At 43.3% G+C, this 23607-nt stretch overlaps 1 protein-coding gene across 1 annotated transcript in view; it reads right to left on the bottom strand.

Annotated features, from left to right (window-relative positions):
• The window catches only part of LOC130849456 (NACHT and WD repeat domain-containing protein 2-like), a 101465-nt gene extending 78350 nt beyond the window's left edge, over positions 1-23115 (bottom strand). The window contains exon 1 of the mRNA XM_057728349.1: positions 22889-23115. Coding sequence (XP_057584332.1) covers positions 22889-23039 — 151 coding nt within the window. The 5' untranslated portion in view covers positions 23040-23115. The remainder of the gene's footprint in view (positions 1-22888) is intronic.
• Between the last annotated feature and the right edge of the window lie 492 nt (positions 23116-23607).

Below are 23607 nucleotides of genomic sequence, written 5' to 3'. Positions count from 1 at the left end.
GATCAGTCTTTCATAGAACATAAATGGGAAATTACATATGTACACAGAATAGCATTAATGAAAAAGGGCTAGATGCTGTATTTCTGATTTTACTTCTTACAGAATAAAGCTTCATTTTTACATCTTTTGAACTTTTGAAAATGTCTTGTTACAGGATAAGGGCATTTGTTTTCATTTTATTTTGTGGAACAGGAAATTTCATAGCGCTATATAACCTTAGCAGCTTTCAAATACAGACTGAAAAATATGGACACATCCAGATATAAATATATTCAACCTCCTTGGGCAAAAATCTCCAGAACACGAAATTTACTGGTTGTACAACCAAATGACCTATATAGGAGAAAGGTCAGCGAGTTGTAAAAAACCAAAATGATAAAACAACTCTAGGATGAGGGGGGGACAGAGAGACATCATTTTACCTAAGGAGGAGAAACTACCAATTCAGAATAAAGCAAGATCTTCTGAAACACTACTAACGAATGAGGTTTATGCCAGCTATTTAACTTTCAGTAAGCCACTCAAGTTCTCCATGTCTTTCTCTTACGTAGGAAGGGACTGGTAAAAAAAATAATCACCTATCACATCTGAATTCAGCCTGGTACTGAATTTTAAGCTGACAGCTGCCTCTTAGAATCGGGAGTGGATAGATAGATTGAAGGAGTTTAGGTCCAAAATCTCCTCTGGTTCGGAATGGCTCGGTTAGTCCAATCTAAAATAAATGGAATGGCTATTAATTGTACTCTGGAATCTCCATCTTAATAACCATCAGGTACAACCTTAGTGCTGTCTTTAATGGCTATCCTGTTGAAGGGATGCTCAGAAAGTATTATTCATCTGTTTACAGGAACTCAGCAAATGGTCAGGAATAAAGGCAATCATCATTTGATTCCAATGACCATCCAAAATCCTACTGTTAAAATCATTTTTTCTTCTACCTCCTCCTCTTTTTTAAAAATAATAATAATTTAAGGCCTTCCAGGCTATCACTTTTCTGTTCTTAATTTCTCTAACTCTGTTAAAATTTATAGGGAACTTGAATGCTTTGTCTTCACATAGCTTGGCACACTCATTTGATTTTTCTGCCTTGGCTATTTTTTCCCTGCATGTTCTCTTCCACCCTCCTTTCCTCCCTCTGCTTCTCCTCCTTTTTTCCTCCTTCTATTCTTCTTCTTCTTTCTCCTCCTCTTCCCCCACCCTCCCCAGTTTATAATTCTATTTCCATTTTGAATTCTATTTTCATCTTGAATATATGAAAAGCACTTAGCCAGGCACAGAGCTAAGTGCTTTTCACATATTATCTAATTAATTCTCATAAGAACCTTACAAGTCAAATATTATTTAAGTCAATACTATTACTAGTCCCATTTAAAAGATGGGAAAACCAAGACTCACAGAAAGAAGACACACGGCTACAAAGTGGTGAAATTCAGATACCAGACCTGGCACTTCCGGATTCCAGAGCCCAAAGCCACACAATCCTTTGTTACTGTTAACATCTTTTTTTTTATTATTATTATTTTTTTGGGGGTACACCAAGTTCAATCATCTGTTTTTATACACATATCCCCGTATTCCCTCCCTTCCTTGACTCCCCCCCCCCCGCCGGAGTCCCCCCCACCCTCCCCGCCCCAGTCCTCTAAGGCATCTTCCATCCTCCAGTTGGACTCCCTTTGTTATCCAACAACTTCCCACTGACTATCTATTTTACAGTTGGTAGTATATATATGTCTGTGCTACTCTCTCGCTTCGACTCAGTTTCCCCTTCACCCCCCGCCCCCTCCCATACCTCGAGTTCTCCAGTCCACTGTTAACATCTTGAAAGTGTGTGTAAACCACGCTCCCTTGGCTTCCAAACCAGCCTGGGGGAGGGGAAGCAGTGGACAGCTCCCATCACGCACCCGCTGTTCCTTGAGTGAATGGACGCATGCTGGAGTGAAAACATGTATAGCTAGTATGAGACTCTTGAATATCTTGGGGATCTGCCACGAAACATGTGACACACGTTCTCTTTGTGTGTCATTACATCTTGCTGCTGCACGTACAGGTTCCAATGTGTACACAGTGCACTGTTAGCCGCTGTGAAAGCTGTAACATGCACGCCCACTGTTCCTGATGGAGGTCACATCACAGCGGCTGCCACTGCTGGGCTGTAAGCTGCCCCAGGTGAACCCAACAGCTTAAGCCTCAGCTACTGACCCCCGTCCATCTCACTGCTACTGCTGCCCACACTGAGGTATACAAGACAGTGCTGGTGGTCCTTGCCCCAACAACTTTATAATGGGCTCCAGAATTGTTGCTTCTGCTTCCCCTCTTTAAAGAATTTGTAACAGATTTCCTAGGAGCCTTGGTTAAGGGATCCACCTGGAGCTACACCAAGCAGAGCCAATGCCATTTTCTAGCGCCCAGAGACTAAGGTTGGCCCCACCCTCTGCCACCTCAGAGAGGATGCCCTGTCTACCAGGTCCCATATGTGCTCGTGGCTTTTTCCTCTCTTGTATGGGTATTATTTCCAAGGTTTTGGCCAGTTGCCACCTGCTTCCTCTAAAGATCTGATTACTGTGTCTCTCATCTCTTTCCATTCTGGTTCTCAGGGACCCAGGCAGCCAGGAGACATGGGTTAGGCTCCACATCTTTCTACCTCATTAGGACACTGAACAACTGCTGAATTTATAACAAAACACCGATCAGGTTCATTTTTAACAAACCTACACATACACCCAGGTGATCAGTCTTTTCTAACAATGCTGGAGATACTTTTGGAACCTTCTCTTAGAATCACTTTTAAAAATAAGTAGACTCAATGGATGAGATACTATCCAAATAGTGAAAATCCTCATCTTTTGTGGGTAGAGTTGGTATAAGGAACCACCTCTAGAAACGACAGCGAGAGAGAACACGCTGGCTGCATGTGATCTTGCCTCCTTATGTTTCCCGATCTCATTTTCTACCAAGGCTGACGCTCAGCAGGGACACACACAGCAGCAGCTTACTGGCTGCTGATAGACAGCATCTGTTCTGGTTGGTCGGGTCGGTATCTGCTATACCGGGGTGTTACATTTTGTGAAAAGTGCTCTGTCTCCCTCTATTCCCCACCACACTGACCTTGTTGCTCCTTGGGCGCCTAAGGCATGCTCTGCCTCAGGACCTTTGCACGTACTACTTCTTCTTTGCACACACTTCTTGGCAGAAATACTTGTCCTCCACGTTATCTCACTGGCTCTCTTCTTCCCTTCCGTGCGTGTCTCTGTTCAAGTGTCAGGCAGACCCTCTCTGTCCACTCACTACTGGGAAAGAGTACTTCTGCCCATTACTCTTTCTCCTTACCTTGCTTCATTTTTCTTCATAGTATATGTCACCCCAAGGAGTTTACAGAGTTTACAAAGATACTTAAAGATATTTAAATTTGCTTTTTTCATGATTCCTCCATTAGAACATGAAATCCATGACAGTAGGGGTGATGTGTACATTAAATAAACATAGTTATTTAACACAGTTAAATTCTATATCCTCTGGGCTTAGAACAGTGTCTTGCATGTAGAAAGCCCTCAATAAATACTTGTTAAATGACTGTTGTGAATTTCTGATTAAAAACAGGGTCTGACTGTAAAGTAAGGAGGCATGCCTAGTCTCCTAGCTCATACACTTATTTCTGATGATAATTCTATAAAAGCACTTTTTAAACTGTTTATAACAATCATGGCCTCTTAAAATGTCAACCTTGACAGACAGTTGGAAATAAACATTCTGGCTTAATACAAACAAGTAGAAAACAAATGTTTCCCAACTGTATCATCATGTCACATATCTTTCCCTCTTCTAATTGAGTGGGCAACAAAGATACCACTGGCAGATGAGTATTTTTTTTTTAAATAATTGCTAACTAGTTGAGCCAGGCTTGATGTCACCTCTTTAACTAGCTGAGTGGTCAGCATCTTCCAGGAAACAATGGAGGTAATAAATAACAATGATTAAAAAAAGAAAAACCTAGTTAATACAATGAGAGCTTATTATGTGCCAGGCAGGTGATAAGCATTTCACAAGCTTTATCTCATTTAAGCCTCATAAGAATCCTGTGATATGTTCAATTTTAGAGAGAATTTCTCTAATTGTAGATTTGCTTAACTAACTTGCTTAAGGTCACTGAGTCAGAAAATGGCACAGAGCAAGGTCTCAAACCCAAGTGTTTCCAACTCCAGATTCTGAACCTTTAACCTCGATTACTCACTAGTCCCCATGTACATCATGTGTAGGGTGTACACACAGGGTGAATCTCATCACACACTCAGGGTAGCGATGCAGCCTCTTCCATCCAGAAGTTTATGTTCAACCACCCCACCCAAAGGCCCAACAAGTCTGTCAACCTAAAAGTCTCATTTGCAGGCCTGAAGAAGAGGACCTTTATGCTTATTTCATCCTACTCATCATCTCCAGTTTTAATACTGAACAATTGGGAAAGGTTTCTTAATTCAGTGATGTTTCCCACTGACTTGGTTGTCCTCTGTTGTACTTTCCACATTCAAACAATCAAGTGTTCATTTCTGTCGTACACTGCGGTTTCAGAAGTGTTTTTCCATCCATTACCATGACAAACTTCTGAGTCAAGGAGGACAATGCTTTGATCATTTTTCAGACGATAGAGTAATTGTTCACAAAGGCAGGAGGAAGAGCTAGAGGCACACTTCCTCTTCTCAAAAAAGAAATAACACAAAATGGAGCTGTTGGGGAGTTTCAAAGAAATGGAGTGATGCAATATTGAAGTTGGAAGAGGTCCCGGAAGTCCTGTTTTTCATCCACCTCATTCTACAGATGAGGAAAAGAGTCCCAGAGAGAACTGCCCAAGGGCACAGAGGTACTGTCTAAACCAAAAGCAGAAGGCAAGACGTTTCAGTCCATTTCATGCCCCCTTACCACCTCATGTCACCTCTAGGACACAAATGTTATACCACACACACACACAAGGCTATTAGAAAACGAGAAAGTTCTCTAACAAAAATGCTCAAATCTCTCCAACTTCTAAATGACTGATAAACAAGCCTGACTGCACATGATCTAAAGGGAACACAAAGTGAAACCTGCCACAAAGATAATGTTACAGAAAGTGGCAACGTTCTTAACTGGTCCCCAAAGTCAAAATGCAGCTAGACCATAACATCAGCAGCATTTGATTTCTCATGTTTTTTATGAGAATTGAACGGGAATATAAAACTGCACTGCTGTTGTCTGGTTTCAGGGCAGAAATCTCTTCTCACCTCATCATCCTGCAGCTTCCTGCCTTCCTGAGAGGAAGATGCCCTTCTCCACCAACTTTCCTCTCCCCTGGGTGGCTACAGCGAAAAATCAGGAGCTGTATTCATGCAATGTGGCTTAATGGAAGCTCTAGCCTGGGGGACGGGGTCTCTATGGCTGGGTCTCTACAACCATCCCTGTGGGGATCTAGTCTCACCCAGAGGAGCAGGGGAGCCATACAGCAGGGGTCCCCAACTCCAGGGCTGTGGACCAATACCCACCTGTGGCCTGTTAGGAACTGGGCCGCAGAGCAGGAGGTGAGTGGCTGGAGAGCCGGTGAAGCTTCATCTGCAACTCCCCATCACCCCCCATCTCTTGCATTACTGCCTGAACCATCCACCCCACCCCCCTCCGTGGGAAAACTGTCTCCCAGGAAAACGGTCCCTGGTGCCGAAAAGGTTGGGGGCCGCTGTCATACAGGTATGAGGAGTTTGGTTATATTGACAGACAGAGGGTTAGCGCTGCTGGCGGTGGGAGTGGGAGATGACAGGGACTGGATCAAGCGGGGTGGGGATGGGTTCTGTGAACTAGAGTTGGTCCTGGCAGAGCGGGTCCCTGCAGGAATGCCTGGGAAGGCTGGGTCTGCGGGTAGACTGCCCCCACTTTCACTTCTCTTAAAGACATCTTTGAATTCCACAAGTCTTTCTTGAGCACTGAACTCTGTGTGAGTACCAAATGTTAGTTATTTTACTGGAACTTAATTATTTAATATCGGCTTAGACTCAGTTCAAGGCTCATTGTATTTAGAAGAGTTTTAAGAAAGCTTCTTTAAAACACAACAACCCAAAACCTATGGGATGCAGCAAAAGCAGTTCTAAGGGGGAAGTTTATAGCAATACAGTCCTACCTTAAGAAACAAGAAAATGATCGAATAAACAACCTAACCTTACACCTACAACAACTAGAGAAAGAAGAACAAAGAAACCCTAAAGTGAGCAGAAGAAAAGAAATCATAAAGATCAGAGCAGAAATAAATGAAAAAGAAAGGAAAGAAACCATAGCAAAAATAAATAAAACTAAAAGCTGGTTCTTTGAGAAGATTAACAAAATTGATAAACCATTAGCCAGACTCATCAAGAAAAAAAGGGAGAAGATGCAAATCAACAGAATTAGAAATGAAAAAGGAGAAGTCACAACGGACACCTCAGAAATACAAAACATCATGAGAGACTACTACAAGCAACTCTATGCCAATCAATTGGATAACCTGGAAGAAATGGATACATTCTTAGAAAAATACAATCTTCCAAGACTGAACCAGGAAGAAATAGAAACCATGAACAGACCAATCACAAGTACGGAAATTGAGGCAGTGATTAAAAATCTCCCAACACACAAAAGCCCAGGACCAGATGGGTTCACGGGCGAATTCTATCAAACATTTCGAGAAGAGTTAACACCTATCCTTCTCAAACTCTTCCAAAATATTGCAGAAGGCGGAGCACTCCCAAACTCATTCTACGAGGCTACCATCACCCTGATACCAAAACCAGGCAAAGATGTCACAAAAAAAGAAAACTATAGACCAATATCACTGATGAATATAGATGCAAAAATCCTCAACAAAATACTAGCTAACAGACTGCAACAGCGCATTAAAAAAATCATACACCATGATCAAGTGGGGTTTATCCCTGGGATGCAAGGATTCTTCAATATACGCAAATCAATCAATGTGATACATCATATCAACAAATTGAAGGATAAAAACCATATGATCATTTCAATAGATGCAGAAAAAGCTTTTGACAAAGTTCAACATCCATTTATGATAAAAGCTCTCCAGAAAATGGGCATAGAAGGAAATTACCTCAACATAATAAAAGCCATATATGCAAAACCAAAAATCAACATTGTTCTCAATGGAGAAAAACTGGAAGAATTCCCTCTAAGAACAGGAACAAGACAAGGGTGTCCACTCTCACCACTATTATTCAACATAGTTTTGGAAGTTTTAGCCACAGCAATCAGAGAAGAAAAAGAAATAAAAGGAATCCAAATTGGAAAAGAAGAAGTAAAATTGTCACTCTTTGCAGATGACATGATATTATATACAGAAAACCCTAAAGACTCTACCAGAAAACTGCTAGCACTAATTGATGAGTTTAGTAAAGTAGCAGGATACAAAATTAATGCACAGAAATCTCTTGCATTCCTATACACTAACAACGGAAGAGCAGAAAGAGAAATTAAGGAAACTCTCCCATTCACCATTGCAACCAAAAGAATAAAATACCTAGGAATAAACCTGCCTAAGGAGGCAAAAGATCTGTATGCAGAAAACTTTAAGACATTGATGAAAGAAATCAAAGACGACACAAACAGATGGAGGGACATACCATGTTCCTGGATTGGAAGAATCAACATCGTGAAAATGTCTGTACTACCCAAAGCAATTTACAGATTCAATGCAATCCCGATTAAATTACCAATGGCATTTTTCACAGAACTAGAGCAAGAAATCTTACGATTTGTATGGAAACGCAAAAGACCCCGAATAGCCAAAGCAATCTTGGGAAGGAAAAATGGAGTTGGTGGAATCAGGCTTCCTGACTTCAAACTATACTACAAGGCCATAGTGATCAAGACAGTATGGTACTGGCACAAAAATAGAAAGGAAGATCAATGGAATAGAATAGAGAACTCAGAAGTAAGCCCAAACACATATGGGCACCTTATCTTTGACAAAGGAGGCAAGAATATACAATGGAAAAAAGACAGCCTCTTCCATAAGTGGTGCTGGGAGAACTGGGCAGCAACATGCAAAAGAATGAAATTAGAACACTTCCTAACACCATACACAAAAGTAAACTCCAAATGGATTAAAGACCTGCATGTAAGGCCAGACACTATCAAACTCCTAGAGGAAAACATAGGCAGAACACTCTTTGACATCCATCAAAGCTAGATCCTTTTTGACCCACCTCCTAGAATCATGGAAAGAAAATCAAGAATAAATGAATGGGACCTCATGAAACTTAAAAGCTTTTGCACAGTGAAAGAAACCATAAACAAGACTAAAAGGCAACCCTCAGAGTGGGAAAAAATAATTGCCTATGAAACAACGGACAAAGGATTAACCTCCAAAATATAAAAGCAGCTCATGAAGCTTAATACCAAAAAAGCAAATAACCCAATCCACAAATGGGCAGAAGACCTAAATAGACATTTCTCCAAAGAAGACATCCAGATGGCCAACAAACACATGAAAAGATGCTCAACATCACTCATCATCAGAGAAATGCAAGTCAAAGCCACAATGAGGTATCACCTCACACCAGTCAGAATGGCCATCATCACAAAGTCTGGAAACAACAAATGTTGGAGAGGGTGTGGAGAAAAAGGAACTCTCCTGCACTGTTGGTGGGACTGTAAATTGGTACAGCCACTATGGAAAACAATTTGGAGGTTCCTTAAAAAACTACAAATAGAACTACCATATGATCCAGTAATCCCACTACTGGGCATATACCCAAAGAAAACCATAATCCCAAAAGAAACTTGTACCATAATGTTTATTGCAGCACTATTTACAATAGCCAGGACATGGAAGCAACCGAAATGCCCATCAACAAATGAATGGATACAGAAGATGTTGCATATATATACAATGGAATATTACTCAGCTATAAAAAGGGATGAGATGGAGCTATATATAATGAGGTGGATAGAACTACAGTCTGTCATACAGAGTGAAGTAAGTCAGAAAGAGAAGGACAAATATTGTATGCTAACTCACATATATGGAATCTAAAAATGGTACTGTTGGACTCAGTGACCAGAACAAGGATGCAGATACAGAGAATGGACTGGAGAACTCGAGGTATGGGAGGGGGCGGGGGGTGAAGGGGAAACTGAGACGAAGCGAGAGAGTAACACAGACATATATATACTACCAACTGTAAAATAGTCAGTGGGAAGTTGTTGTATAACAAAGGGAGTCCAACTCGAGGATGGAAGATGCCTTTGAGGACTGGGGCGGGGAGGGTGGGGGGGGCTTGGGGGGGGGCGTCAAGGAAGGGAGGGAAGATGGGGATATGTGTATAAAAACGGATGATTGAACCTGGTGTACCCCCCCCCAAAAAAATAAATAAATAAATAAATAAATAAATTAATTAATTAATTAAAAAAAAAAAAAAAAGAAAGCTGCTTTGTTTCTATGTAGGGCTCACTGTGTGTATACGACATTAGAATTGAATCCTCAGAACTCCGTCCGTTACACAATGTAGGTGTTTTTGTTCTGACAGAAATGAAAACTGACATTCTAGAACCTGCCCCAGGTCACAGCTGGTAAACACGTGGCAGTACTGAATCTAGGATGCTAGTGTTGTGATTCTTGGATGCCCTGGTAGCAAATGAAACTCGTGGCCTAGAAACCTGTACTGCCCTCCCTCCAGGAGCAGGTGCTGGCAGAGAGGCAATTTACATACGCATTTTGAGGTCAGTAGAGTGTAAACAGGGACCCCTCCCTCCTGCTTATACACCCACTGGAGCTGCCCGCAGAGCAGGGGTCTGCTCTGATCCGACTCATGATTACCAGCAAAAGTGAAACCTTTTACTTTTGGACACAGTTGAGATAGACTGTAAGTTTCCAAAAGGAAAAAGGTCAGGAACAACAAAAAGAAAAGATTGGAAAATAAGTACTGAATCCAAAGAATGAGTTTCAAGTATTTAAAAATCTCGGTAGAAGAACCAAAGCACTTGGCTAAGCCCTCCATTTCCTTTTCCTTAAATAATCTTACGAGGTCCATCCAGGACGGCAGGCTCCTGGCCTCCCTCCGCCCTGCTGATGCTCAGCCTTCTGGCTGCCTTGCCCCCAGCGGGACCAGACTGCCGAAGGACCTAGCTCTTTCCAAGCAGCACCAAACAAAAACTGTTTCTCTCAAAATTCTTAGATGCCAGGGCCCTCTCTCTCAATTCCATTCTACTCTCATCGTTACAGGGTAGAATCAGTGATCAGATGAATTAACCCTTTCCAGATTCAAGTTATCATCCATCTACCCCTGGCTGTATTTATACACTGATTCACCCAAGAACTCCATCTCCTCCCTTCTCTTCATGCCTCCTCTCTAGTCTTCTCCACCCCAAACATCGACAGGAACATCTACATTAATTCCTCAGTATAATGTGGGCTTACAATAACCATTCCAGGCACACAAGAATGATCAACTTACATAAGGGTTGGGCCATCCTACCACAGTGGCCACTTGGAATGAGACAGTTTTCAATCATACATGAGATGTGCATTGAAATCTTTCCTGGATAAAGACAGCTGCTCATTTTTTAACAAGAGTGGTCCTTCCTACACAAATGTGGGCACCACATGCTCTCTGGAACATCTGTGGCAAGCAAACTGTGCATCAAGGTCTAAAAGATTAACAGGAGTTAAAAAAAATGACCTATGAACCCTCATGTAGATTTAAAGCAACATTAAAGGGACTCAATGTGTGAAAGAAATGACGATTTTTAGTATAAGATTTTAGCATATCTTACATTAAAAGGAGAAAGTGCTAACTTTTTTTCTCTCTGAATGTCATTTTATTGAAATCTGCTTGCTACCTCTGGTTTCAAAAGAGGTTTTTTTTGCCAGATAATGTTTTTTGAAAATAAGTTACAAAGTGTGGCTGCTTTATTATTTAAAGATAGAACTTATTAACTTAATAACCTCATAATTTGGGCTGAATTTATATTTATGTGTTAAACCAACATTTAAAAAATACTCTGTTTAACATCATCCCCTCTAGCTAAAAGCGTACACGATTATATAGGTGGCATAATTTGGGAATAATGACCCATTTCACGCCACAATTTACAAAAATGCAGTTATCCAAGTAACTCTCATTCCCTTGTAACCTTATACCTCTTCTTTTCTGTACTGCCGAGGGCTTTTAGCAAATTCTGATCTAGAATGCTGAGGTCCTCCCTATCTTTCAGGCATTGCCTTAGGTGCTTATGTATAATTCATTTATTCCTCATGCTAGCCCTGTAAGGTAGTTGTTACTATTCTGTAAGATGCTATGGAAAAAACCCAAATGAACTTTTTGGTCAACCCAACATTATGCTCAACATTCAGAAGCTTGAGGAAATTAAATGCTTTCCCAAGATTATAACAAATCTCTGGATGCAACTCCAGATCTGCTCCCCCCTCCCCCCTGCCAAATTCTTTCACCTTAGCCAGTCCACACTACAGTGCATTTGTTTCATTTTACTTCTACTTATCACTGCATGACAAATAAAAATCACTGGCTTAAAACAATGATCATTCATTCTTCTCTTAGATCTGCAGTTTGGCCGGGGTTTGGTGGGGAAGGGGTTTCTGCTCCATACAACGTCTGTCAGCTGGGAGGACTCTGTGTTGGGAGGGTGCAGGGGTGGGGTGGCATGGAAAGCAGGGTGGAGATCTTCCAAGATAGCTCCTTCTTGCTGGCAACGTGGTGCTACCGCTCACTTCTCTTAAGTGATCTTTCCAAGGGTGGCTGGGGTCTGAAGAACAAGTGTTTCAAAGACAGAAAATGAAGTGACCAATTCCTAGAAGCCTGGGCCCAGAAACAGATGCTGTTCCATTTCTTCTGTATCCCATTGGCCAAAACCAGTCAGAGAGCCCAGATTCAAGGAGAGAAGTCATAGATTCCACCTGTCAATGGGAGGTGTGCCAAAAAATTTCGGGGCCATGTGACAATAGCCTCACATTTTATAAGATTTTCTAGTTCAGAGTGATTTGATTAAATTGTGAAATTCCTGTTTTATGAATGCAGTCATCCCTCACAAGTTTGCAGATATATACCTACAAATGGTAGCTTCTCAGAGGCAGGAAGGTTTGGATTTTTTACATTTTCCCTACATGTTCCTTTTATTGTTATTATAGTTGATTCTCTATATAGATTATTTGGGCTTCCGAAGAGAGTGACCCTGGGCTTAAGAGAGAACTTTTATTTTCCTGTCTTCTTTGCAGTGCTCTCAGCAGAGAGACTGGTTCTCATCAGCTGCAGCTGGACCCGTTTCCCCGCTGGCCACTCCACTACAGTGGAGAGGTCTCTTTCTCAGATTTGATACATCTTGGCCTTTCCCTTTTAACTAAATTTGACCAACTCATGTCTGCCTGGGATATCAGAGATGATAGTTTGATTCCAATTATTCCAATTGACCTTTGCACATAAACATCCCTCTCACAGCCGGTGTTAGTACTGATATTTTTGGCAGTTGTGTTGGTCCCGCCTCCTAGATGGATGAGTCTAAGAAAATAAAGGTAGCAGTATGTATCAGTATCTCTTACTTCCTTCGTAACTCTCCACACCAATCAGTTAGGAGTTTGGTGTATATAATGTCAATCTGGTAAATATTGCAGCTGATGCTCAAAATAAAACCTGAAGAAAATATAGTCAGTGGCAAGAATCTCTCTGAATGACACTTTACATAATGGATCAGATTAAGCATTATGAAGAACACCCTTTCGATGTTGTGATTTCATTTCTGAGGTAGATTCTGTAATCACTCTTGGAATAAGACACCTGACATCTGGGCTTTGCTCTCTGTTTTGAGTGTTTCCATGTTAAAGTCTTTGAAATATTCTGGATTGGAAATGAGATTTCAAGGAAGTATTTCATTGGAAGTAGGTATTGCCCCCTTTGAATTGCATCCAAAGCTGCAGTTTTTTATCCTTTCATTAACTTAGCATCACATAAACCTTTTTTCTAATTATACAACTCAACACACTTTAGCTTATAGAATGAATTCTATTTAATTACCACAAAAGTATGAAGGAAACTAAAGCTCTGAGGACATTACACAAAGGAATCTTTCAGTTAATATCACATTGTCTTTTAGATTGTACATAACTCAGCACCTGTGTATTCTTGTGAGCCGTCTACTGTAACTTTTACTTTTATTTAAATCATATGACCATTAAGAACAAGACTTAAAGGAATTTTCTGAGTTGAAAAGCACTGTCTGCTCACTTTATCAAACCCAACTGCTTTGTACCTGAGTTCCTATTACTCCGTAGGAATTCTATCATTTGCCATTTTAAAAGGTGTCTGTGAGTTTGTACTTTTTTCTTTTGAGTTGCCTTTTGTGACGTCAAGGTACCACAAAACTCAGTGGTTTAAAACAAATTATTTCCACAGCAATAAAGTGACTTTTCCCAAAGCCATGCTAAGTACTTATCCTATAAAAGTATTCTGATATGAACATTTGCATGTAATTTCTGCTTTTATATATAAGGTATGAAACACCCTATAGCTCACTGTCTCCTTTGTATTAAGAGATTTCACTGTGATGTAATCTGGGTTATGTCAAACCAGATATCTAATTTAAATGATCCTGAAAACTGAAGGCTTCCACCACGTACAAATGTTAAAATCGAAATAAGTGAATATTTGTGCTAAGGGAGAAGCCCCTTCTTCCCCCAGTTGGAAGGTTCTTCTGGAGCAGAAGACTCCTGGACTCTCCTTACTGCCTCACTTACCCTCCCTAGAACTCAGGTGGGAAGTTAAAGGGTGACTCATTTGACTGGAAAATGTGGGAAGGATAAACCAGGCAAGCTCAACCCACCTGCTCGCCCCTCCCCTGCGGAACTGACCTGTCCGTCCACAGAGAGCATGGCTGTGCTCCAGGCTCCATGTTTACCCGAGCAGACCCTCCATCCCACCCTCCGCAGCCCCGCTGCCAGTGGTGGGGGTGGAAGATTGTCTCATTCCGGTGTTCAGTGTGAGGAACGCACAAAAGCCTCCTCTGTTATCTTTATCAGCAAAAGTGGTGGTGATTTCATTTCCTATCTGTAAACTCTTTGGTCTTTTTTCCCCTCAGTTCAGAATTTGGGAGGGTCTAGAAGGGTATAATTTATAGAGTCACTGTCAAGCCTCAACAACTCCATCATCATCATCACAACAACTACTATTACTAGTAACGCTCGTTGAGCACTTGCTATGTGTCAGGCTATCCGTTTATCACATTTTCATGCATTATCTCATTTAATCAAATTATGACCAAGACAAGCCAAAGACACCACACAGTATAACTGGGGGTTTCAGTCGCTTTCATAGTTAAGCATCAAGAAATCCTCCCCTCCCTGCAAACACATGCCTCGCCTCACATCGTGAGACGGGGTCTACTTCCCCTCCCTTTGACTCCAGGCTCACCTTAATGACTCCCGTAGACAGGACATGGTTAGGGAAAGTGACATTCTGGGACTTCCAAGCCCAGGCCCGAAGAGGCCTGGCGGCTTCCATTTTTTTCCTCTAGGGAAGCCAATCCCCTACAATGAATCCTAAATGAGGAGAAAAAGCTGGAGTGAGTGAGCCCTCATGGAGGAGCACAGAGGAGCCGGACACAGGAGTGAGAAATGGTAAATCGCTGGTTTAAGTCACTGAGTTTTGAGGCGAGTTGATACACGGCAACAGACAACTGAAACAAGATGCAAACTTGCAGACACCCTTTAAGACAGCAAAGAGCATCATTGCTATGGTGTAACAAGAATTTTTAAAGATTGGTAGATGATTTATTAAACCATAAAGTCATGACCTATTTGGACACAAAATACCTATGTGGTCCAAGCCATACTTTCTTAAATGTCATTCTAAATGAGCCGATTTCAAGGGACAAACGATACCATCAGCTCTGCTCATTCAAAAGGATAAAAGCTCTGTGTTGAATAACCAAGATTATCCCTCTCTATTCCCTGTAGCGATCTCACCATCTCTTTGACTCACATTCAATTATCGTGTAGAACCGTTTCTACACCCTGGCTCTACCCCTTCCTCTGGGAAGCCGTCCCAACCCCTAGTTCTCAGCCCCAAGCTGGCTTACTCCTCCTCAGTGTCTCTTTAATGCTCTGCTCATATTTTAGCTCAGTGCCCAGCACATATAATTTATGATTCATGTAAACTCTGTGAGAGCAGAGACCTGGCCTGTTTTATTACTGCTGAATTCTAAGCACCAGCACAGCACCCACATGGAGTGCGTGCTTCGTGAATACCTGCAGGTTGAATAAGCAAATGTGTCTTCCCTCCCACTACACCCCCACCCCGGGCCCCAGGCCACACACTGTTTCTTGGGGGTGAGCATTTGTTACAACTTCTTTCACTCTCTCCCTTGTGGTGTAGGGGCTGGGAGCCTGGAGGTTCCTAGTCCTACTTGTTGCCTGGTTCCAAATGCAACGGTGTTCTGCTAGAGAGATGACCTGTATGAGATCTGGACACGCGGGTTTAGCAGATGCGTGTGCTTGAAGAAGCCAGCCAGCTACCCCATGAGAGCTGTGACCCCGGCAGTGGCCTCTACATTTCCCTGCCCTCTGGGTGACAGCTTTGGCAATGTGACCTAAATGCCTCTGACCTTCACTCCTCCAATGCTTGCAATGTTTTGGAGGGAACTTCTAGTTCCCTAAAGTATCTGGAATGGTTTTTGTTTTTACTACTGAGTTCTAGCTGACGCCTCCGCAGACGGCATTCCTTGAGGGCAGGAAATGCCTTGTTCCTCTCAGCGTATCCACACCTGCACAGGGTCTGGATCACAGCGGAAAGTGATACACAGACTAAGGATAATAATAGCAAACGATGTTTACTAAGTGTCCAGCACTGTTCTAAGTGCTTTAGTTATTCTATTAGCTGTTCCATTAGCTTAGTTAATCTTATAACCCTGTGAGGCAGGTGCTACTGTCCTCTTTTAGAGATTATGAAACCGAGAACAAAGAAGTTAAATAACTTAAGAAACCACTGCATTACATGGCAGACTGAGGAGGAGTCAAACCTTGCTAGTCTTGCTCTCAAGTCTGTACTTGTATCTAATATTCTCTCCTGCCTGAATAATATTTGCGGAAGGACTCGAATATTCAACCACTAAAATTTTAAAACATTTCTTTTAAAACTCATGAATGTCCTGTGTGCATTTATCGTAAAATAGTAGTTCACCATATGCTTAAGACTCTTAACTTTGAAAGATGTTCTTGGAGTATCCAAAGAGTATATATATATGTGCTTCTTACTGCACTTAACTGTATTTCTTCCAATGACTCATAAAAAACAATGAGAAAATAGGGAGCTTGGGAATGAGCACTGCAGGAAAGGTAAGAAGAACTGTGGTGAAGAATGTTCACAGGCTTCTTGTGCATTTCTTAACGCACACTGTTCTGCCTCTCGTCTGGGAGCACAAGCTAAAGCCCACGGCCACTGGTTGCAGCAACTGTAGGGAATCTCTCTCTCTTGTTACTGTGGCTTCTGCCAATTTGAGAATAAGCTTTCCTACTGAGACTCCAAAGGAATGGAGAAGAAAGAGAAGATGCAAAGATTAGTAAAAAATTTAAGCGGGAATCAACATCTGATTATTAACATTGTGGACAAAAGTGCACAATCTTCAGAGATGATCAGTGCATAAACGTGTGTGTGTGTGTGTGTGTGTGTGTGTGTGTGTGTGTGTGTGTGTGTGTGTGTGTGTGTGTGTGTGTGTGTGTCTGAGGGAAAAAGGCAAAAAAGGCATTAGCACTATCTTTTTTCTCCACTCCAGATGTCTCTTGACACACAGAGGGATCCACCCGTAGCCCTGGACAGGGCTGGCACTTATTCCTCAGGGGACAAGTGTCTATCTGATGGATGCATTTGGAAGGAAAATCTGAGCACAAATAGCCCAGTCCCTTCTTTTCTCTTGTAAGTAAACCTGTCATTCTTCCCGGCTCCTCTATGTCTTAAATTTTAAAGGGGTTAACTCTGTCCATGAGGTGGGGTCTAGACTTTGTCCACTGCTGATGTGACAGGGAAGGTAAGTCTGCATGATTCTGAGGTTCAGTACTGGGAAACTCACTTGCCTAAAGTTAAAAGCCATGTTCCCCAATAAAGATCCACAGCCCTTACCTGCAATTAAAAAATCCCCCAAGTGTAAAAACAGATTTTTTCCCCAATTTATCTGGCAGTAAAACCTGAAGTAACCTGAGTCCCGGGTGGCAAAACCTGACCCTGAAGGACATGAAGCCACTTACAGTCCTTATTACCCCCACCTAGAGCTTTGTGTCCAATACAGTAGCCAAGTCTGTTTAAATTTAAGACGATTACTACGAAATGATATTAAAAAATTCAGATTCTTTGTCATACTAGCCACGTTTCAAAAGCTCAACAGCCATACGTAACTAGTGTGCTCACAGAGGATAATGCAGGTGAAAACCCTCAGTACTGCAGAAAGTTCTACTGTACAGCCCTGACTTAGTCATGTTTTCCTATAAACATATTCATATCTGGTTCTCGGATATTAATAATAATAAACAGTATACGCACCACTTTCCCCCTAAACCTAAAAAATGTGAAACTGCAAAATCACATCTGGCCTGAAGGGTCACAGATAAGGAGTACTGGCTTGCTTTAGCTTTTATTAGTAATAAAGGCAATATTTTGGTCTCTCTTCAGCTTTAGACTTTACCTATTATGGACTGAAGGGTTGTATCCCCCCACATTCACATGTTGAAGTCCTAATCGCCAATGTGATATTCTGCAGTAAAGCCACTGGGAGATAATTAGGTTTAGATGAGGTCATGAGGGTGGGACCCTATGGTGGAATTACTGTCCTTAGAAGAAGAGACACAAGAGTTCTCTCTCTACCATCTGAGGACAAGGCGGAGACGGCAGTGATAAAGCCACAAGCCCACGGACACCAAGGATTGGCATGAAAGTAGGAAGAGGCAGAGAAAGTTTCTTCCCTAGAGCTTTCAGTGGGAGCACAGCCCTGCTAACACCTTGGTTTCAGGCTCTAGGCTCCAGAATCATAAGACTGTAGATTTCTGTTGTTTAAAGCCCAATCTGTGGTAATGTGTTATGGCAGCTCTAGGAAATTAAGACAGATTTTGGTACCAAGAAGTGGGGTGCTGCTGTAACGAATATCTAAGAATGGAGAAACAGCTCTGGAACTGGGCAAAGGCTGGAAGAGTTTTGAGGTGCGTGCTAGAAAAAGCCAAGGATGCCACGAAGGGACTTTAAAGGCAACCCTGGTGAGAGCTCAGAAAGAAAAGAGGAGAGCTGGAGAGACAGCTTCTCGGAGAATACATAAACAATCATGACCACACTATGAATGACAAAGGCCTTCTGGTGACTCTCCGACAGAAATGAGAAACATGTTACTGGACAATGGAGAAAAAGTGACAGAGTAGCAAAGAACTGGCTGAACAGTGTTTTAGTGTTCTGTGAAAGGTAGAATTTAGAACCAATGAAACTGGATATTCAGCTGAGGAGATTTCTTAGAAAGTATTGCAGGAGTGGCTTGGTTTCTCCTGTATACAGTAAAAGGAGAAAAAGAGATGAATTGAAGAAATAATTATTAAGCAAAAAGGAAGCAGAACTTGATTATCTTGAAAGCTCTCAGCCTATTCATATTGCGAAGAACATGTGGAGGTTTGTTCTGAAAAGAACAGTAAGGAGTTGGTCACCACCATTTGGTAAAGAAATGAGTATGGGTGTGAACCATGGACTACCTCCGCCCACCCTCTTCCCCGCGGCACCAGCCCCACCCAAAGCAGAAAAACAGCCAATGTGAACTGGAGGAGACAGGATGACAGAAAGAAAGGCTGTCAGATATCTTAGGTCCTACAGGACTAGAAACACAGGTCTATTGCCTGTGAACATGTATTATTCTTTAAGACAAAGGAAGAATGACCTCAAAGATTCAGAGATTATCTGGGCTGCCTCCTTGGTTTCAAAGTTGGGGGAGGGCATCACCTGGGCTTCAACAGGGGAGATGGCCTCTACCTAAAGCCTTGGGGGCAGGGCCTCCCGGAGCCTCGATGGGTGACTCCCTCCCTGCAGAGCCACAAAGGTGAGACTGCCACCCCAGCAGGTCCAGAAGGCAGAGCATCAAATCAAAAAGGATTATTCTAGCGCCTTAAAACCTAATGGTATTTGCCTTGCTAGGTTTTGGACTTGCTTGGAACCCTTCATCCCTTTCTTCCTTCCAATTTTTCCAGTTTTCTCATTACTTTTGGAATGAAAAACTTTAACCAATGCCTGTCCCTCACTGTACTTTGGAAGCACATACCTTATCTTACAGCGTCACAGCGAGAGGGGAATTTTGCTTCAGGATGAATCCTATCTGGAGTCTCACCCACATATTATGTAGAAGAGACTTTGGGCTTTAGACTTCACAGCTGATGCTATAACAAGACAAGACTTTTACAGTTGTTGGGATAAAATAAATGTATTTGGCATGCAAGGAGGACATGAATTTTGGGGGGTCAGAGGCAGAATGTTACGGATTGAACATTTGCCCGCCCCCCCCCCCCTCGTTCATATGTTAAAGCCCCAACCCCCAATGTGATCATGTTTGGAGGTGGGGCCTTTGGGAGGTAAAATCAGGTTTAGAGGAGATGATGAAAGTGGAGTCCCCAAGGTGAGATTAGTGTCCTTATAAGAAAAGGAGCCTTGGGTAAGAACTGAAGCAGAAAACAGGAATATTATTTAACAGGCCCTCTCAGTTTCAATCATAGGGAGAGAACTGTGCAGGCTCCACATTTTCATGGACAATTCAATTCAGGCTAATCACAGTGGAGAATTTTATTACGTGTTTTAGAACCACTGTTCCAAGGAGGTATAAGTGCCGTTCTGGCAGAGAGACAGTGGTTAAGTGACTAGAAAAATTCCAAGGATTAATAAAGATGCCACAGATGGGACTGCTACACTGGTGGGAAGTGGGACTAGATGAAGTCCAAGGCCTATCCACGTAAGAGAATCGGGGACAGTGACTGCCTCCTCCACACTGGCTCTTCTCCAGAGTCTATCATACAGTGGAGACAGGTCAGATGTAGATATACTTTTGAATAGGAATGTGTCCATTAGAGTTTAGAAAATCGTGACGTTTCCTTGAATGCTCCTATGGCTACCTTTTCATGGGGGTGAAGTGGGTCAGGGGAGCCATGGCCCCTTCCTGCTACTCAGCTTCTTGTGGCTGTCAGGCTTCAACAGGAAGGCCAGCATTGTTGACTACAGCCAGCTGATTTTCTTGACCATCTGGTGTAAGACATTTATGGAAATCAGGCAAGAACCTAGACTGGGCCAAAAAGAGTACCAAGAGAGATGTTTTGAAGCCTCTGCAGGCTCTAGCTTGTTTCATTCTGCTGCATGAGTTCAGGCTACTAGATTAACCTGGTGCCTCAGTTTTATCATCTATAGGGAGAACATCCTCTGGTCAGCTATCCTCACAGGGTTTGAGGATGAAAACTGAAATACTGAATGAGCTAATCTATGTCCTAAAGACATGTATTATCTTAATTACTGATAGCAAAATTCCATATAAGCCTTGTAAAGCAATCTAAGGGAGACCCTTACTGGTTTCTTAAAAGTACTGCCATGAGTTCTACACAGAGAAGCTTTTATTTAGGGCATAAATTGGATTTCCACTTGTAAAGGAAAGCACGAGATAATATTCTTTGTCTCAGTTTGACAGTGTAGAGGCTCTTGAGTATTGGCCAACAATCTAATATTTGCTGGCACCAAAACACAGTCATTTGCTTCCTTAGTCATATCCATAAAGATCTTGCGGTAAAGTGCTGTCTGACTGAGCGTTTACGGAGATTGCAAAGCTTCATGTTCAGGCTCTAAAAAAATACCCATCTCCATCTTTCCTATTTAACATACCCTCGGCTCTCCATTTGGGATAAAACTTGAAGTCCTGCCCCTACTGCGATTTCTCAGGTAAGATTCACATTTCTGGTCTTTTAAGATCAATATGCAAGCTGCCCAGCTCAGTGACTGGACACACGATCTGCCCACCCCCTCTTGTTTGTTGTCCTAAGATTAATATATGCTAAAGCTTCTACTGTATTTCAAGAAACTGGAGACTTTATAGAATCACATGTACAGGCTTAAGAAAAATGACATTAATCCTGAACATTAATTCAATATGAAGCTGACTTGATATAAATTCATTGTCACTGATTTTTATCCCAGAAATCACAAATTTAAAGAAAAATAAACTACTTATGATATTAACAGATTTTCCCCTGTATTTTAAAAACAACTTGTTTAAAGTGTTATTTAGCTGGTTTTACATCAGCAGACTTGAACACATCTCATGAGGTTTCTTTTAGCTCAGGAAAATTAAATTCTCTCAAATGTTCTAAAACTGTTCTAGCAACATTTTTAAAAACACTGAAAACTTAGGTGGCAAACTTCCTTAGGTCTTTCAACCGGCTGCACAGCTCCATAGTTTTCTTTATCCAGATTTCAGTGAAAAAATCCTGTAAGACATATTTCAGATGAAAGGAATTTTAAAGAATGTACTGCAACTTCCGAAAAGCCTCCTTAATTACTAAGTTCAGTGAATCTGAGTTAACTGATAAAAAGACAGTCATGCCCTCCGTCAAAAGTATATACCCCTTCAATGCTAATCACGGTGGGTTATCTTGTTCTTTTCCCAATCCCGTTGTCATAAGGTGAATTTTACCTGAAATTTCTGCTAGTGTTTTTTTGAAACAATACTTTTTTTTAAAAGAAAACCAATTTTTATTGGTCCTCTGAATACTTTTCACAAGCAACCAGAGCTTTGGGTTTTCAAATGATGATTCTATCCAATGATTATTAACTTTCTTTTTTCGTTTTACTTCTTTGTCAGACCCCAAGCTTGTTACAGCGCGGCACAAGTAAATTTCCGATCGCACACGTCTATTTCAGTCTCCTATAAACTCATCTTAGGGCCAAACGTTTTTCTAGAAAAGAGCAATTCTTACAGTTTTATCCAGCCCAAGTCAAATTCATCCTACTTTTTCTTCACTTACGGGGAATGAAAGTTAACAACATTCAGGACTGAGAATTGAAAGGTGGGGATGAGCAGACATTGACCACCAGCGCTCAGCCGATGTGGTTTGTGAATACAATAAATCAACAAGTTTTCATTTTGCAGCTACCAGGTGCCCAGCCTTTAGCAGGAACACGACTGAGAAGGCCAAGTTCTAGACTGGGGCGATCTAGCCCAAGACCCGACTGTAGAGATGAGCTCATCCTGAACGCTCCACCTCGGAAACCAGTGCTCGGCTGAGCGCCAGCCTGCTTCGGGACTGCGCAGAGCGTTTCCCCTCGATCTCCGCGGATCTTGGGTTCACAAGGGTCTCCTTAGCTCCGAAGGCAAAGGGTACCACTAGCACACCCGCAAGAGGCGAGCCTCAGGGAACTCCACGCTCTCACTTCGTCTGGCCCGAACATGGGGCAAAGGAGGGAGCCCCCATTCAGGAATGTGCCGCGGAGCCAAGATTGGGAGAGGATCTACTATTTACGTTTTATGATAACCCCGGAGAAAAAGCCGCTGAAGGGAAGAAAAACGGGGTGGGGGTGGGGAGCAGCAGGATGAAGCTTCCAGAAGCGTCTGTTAATACCTCGGACATTTCTTAGACCGACCGGGGAAAATAACCCAGGGGGCGAGAAAGGGGTGTCCTAGGGGAAGTCAGCAGGCAGAAGGAATGAGAGAGGGAAGAAGGAAAGTGATTCAAATGAAAGTCCCACGCGCTCAGGACAGCCTCGGTATTAGAGAAAGGGAGCGCGGAGGACGCACGGCGCACCCGGCTGTGCCATGCCTCTCTCTCTGGCTCCCGCCGCGCAGACGGACAGAAGGACAGACGGACAAGCGCAGGCGAGGGACTTACCTTCAGGGTTGGCGCTGATGAAGACCCGGACGCTGCGGCCGGCTGGCACGAGGTGAGAAGGCAGGGCGGTGAGGTTCCCAGAGAAAGCCGCCCGCCGGAGCGCAGAGTCCCGGGGACAGGGCAGCCTGGTGCCCGCGCCGGCCGGCCACATCGCCCTCAGCGAGGAACAGCCGCCGACTCCTGCTCCTCGGGTTCCTGCCCGCGGCTCCGCGGAACGGCTGGGTCGATCCCCGCAGGCGGCGCGGCTCAGAGCCGCTCCCAGCCCGAGGCGACGCGGGCGAGCTCCGTGGCGCACAGCGCCGGCCGGCGGAGAGCGGCCATACGGACCCTCGGACCCCGCTGGCCGCCGCCTCCTGCCCCTCCGGGCGTCCGCCTCCGCTGGCTGCTGGGGCTCCGCGCAGGAGCGGGCAGGAGCGGGCGGGAGCGGGAGGTCAGCGTGGCGGCGGCTACGCGCGCGGCGCCCCTTTGCGCCGGGATGCGCCCGCGCCGGTCGCCGAGCCCGCGGCCATCTCCCCGCCCGCGCCCGCCGCTGTGGGAGGGGGCCGTCCGCGCGGCCGGGACGGGGCTGCCCGGTGGAGCGGGCCAAACTTTGTCTACAGGAAGTGTCCGGGGTTTATCGCCAGCTGCCTCCGACGGGGCGCAGGAAGATGCTGCGACTTAATGAAAGGGCGGCTGGGGCGCGGGGGCCTAGGGCTGCCAGGGGTCTCCCGGGCTTCTCT

Source organism: Hippopotamus amphibius, chromosome 3 (assembly GCF_030028045.1).
Source record: "Hippopotamus amphibius kiboko isolate mHipAmp2 chromosome 3, mHipAmp2.hap2, whole genome shotgun sequence".
NCBI lineage: Eukaryota > Metazoa > Chordata > Mammalia > Artiodactyla > Hippopotamidae > Hippopotamus > Hippopotamus amphibius.
This window is presented reverse-complemented; position numbering and strand designations above follow the sequence as displayed.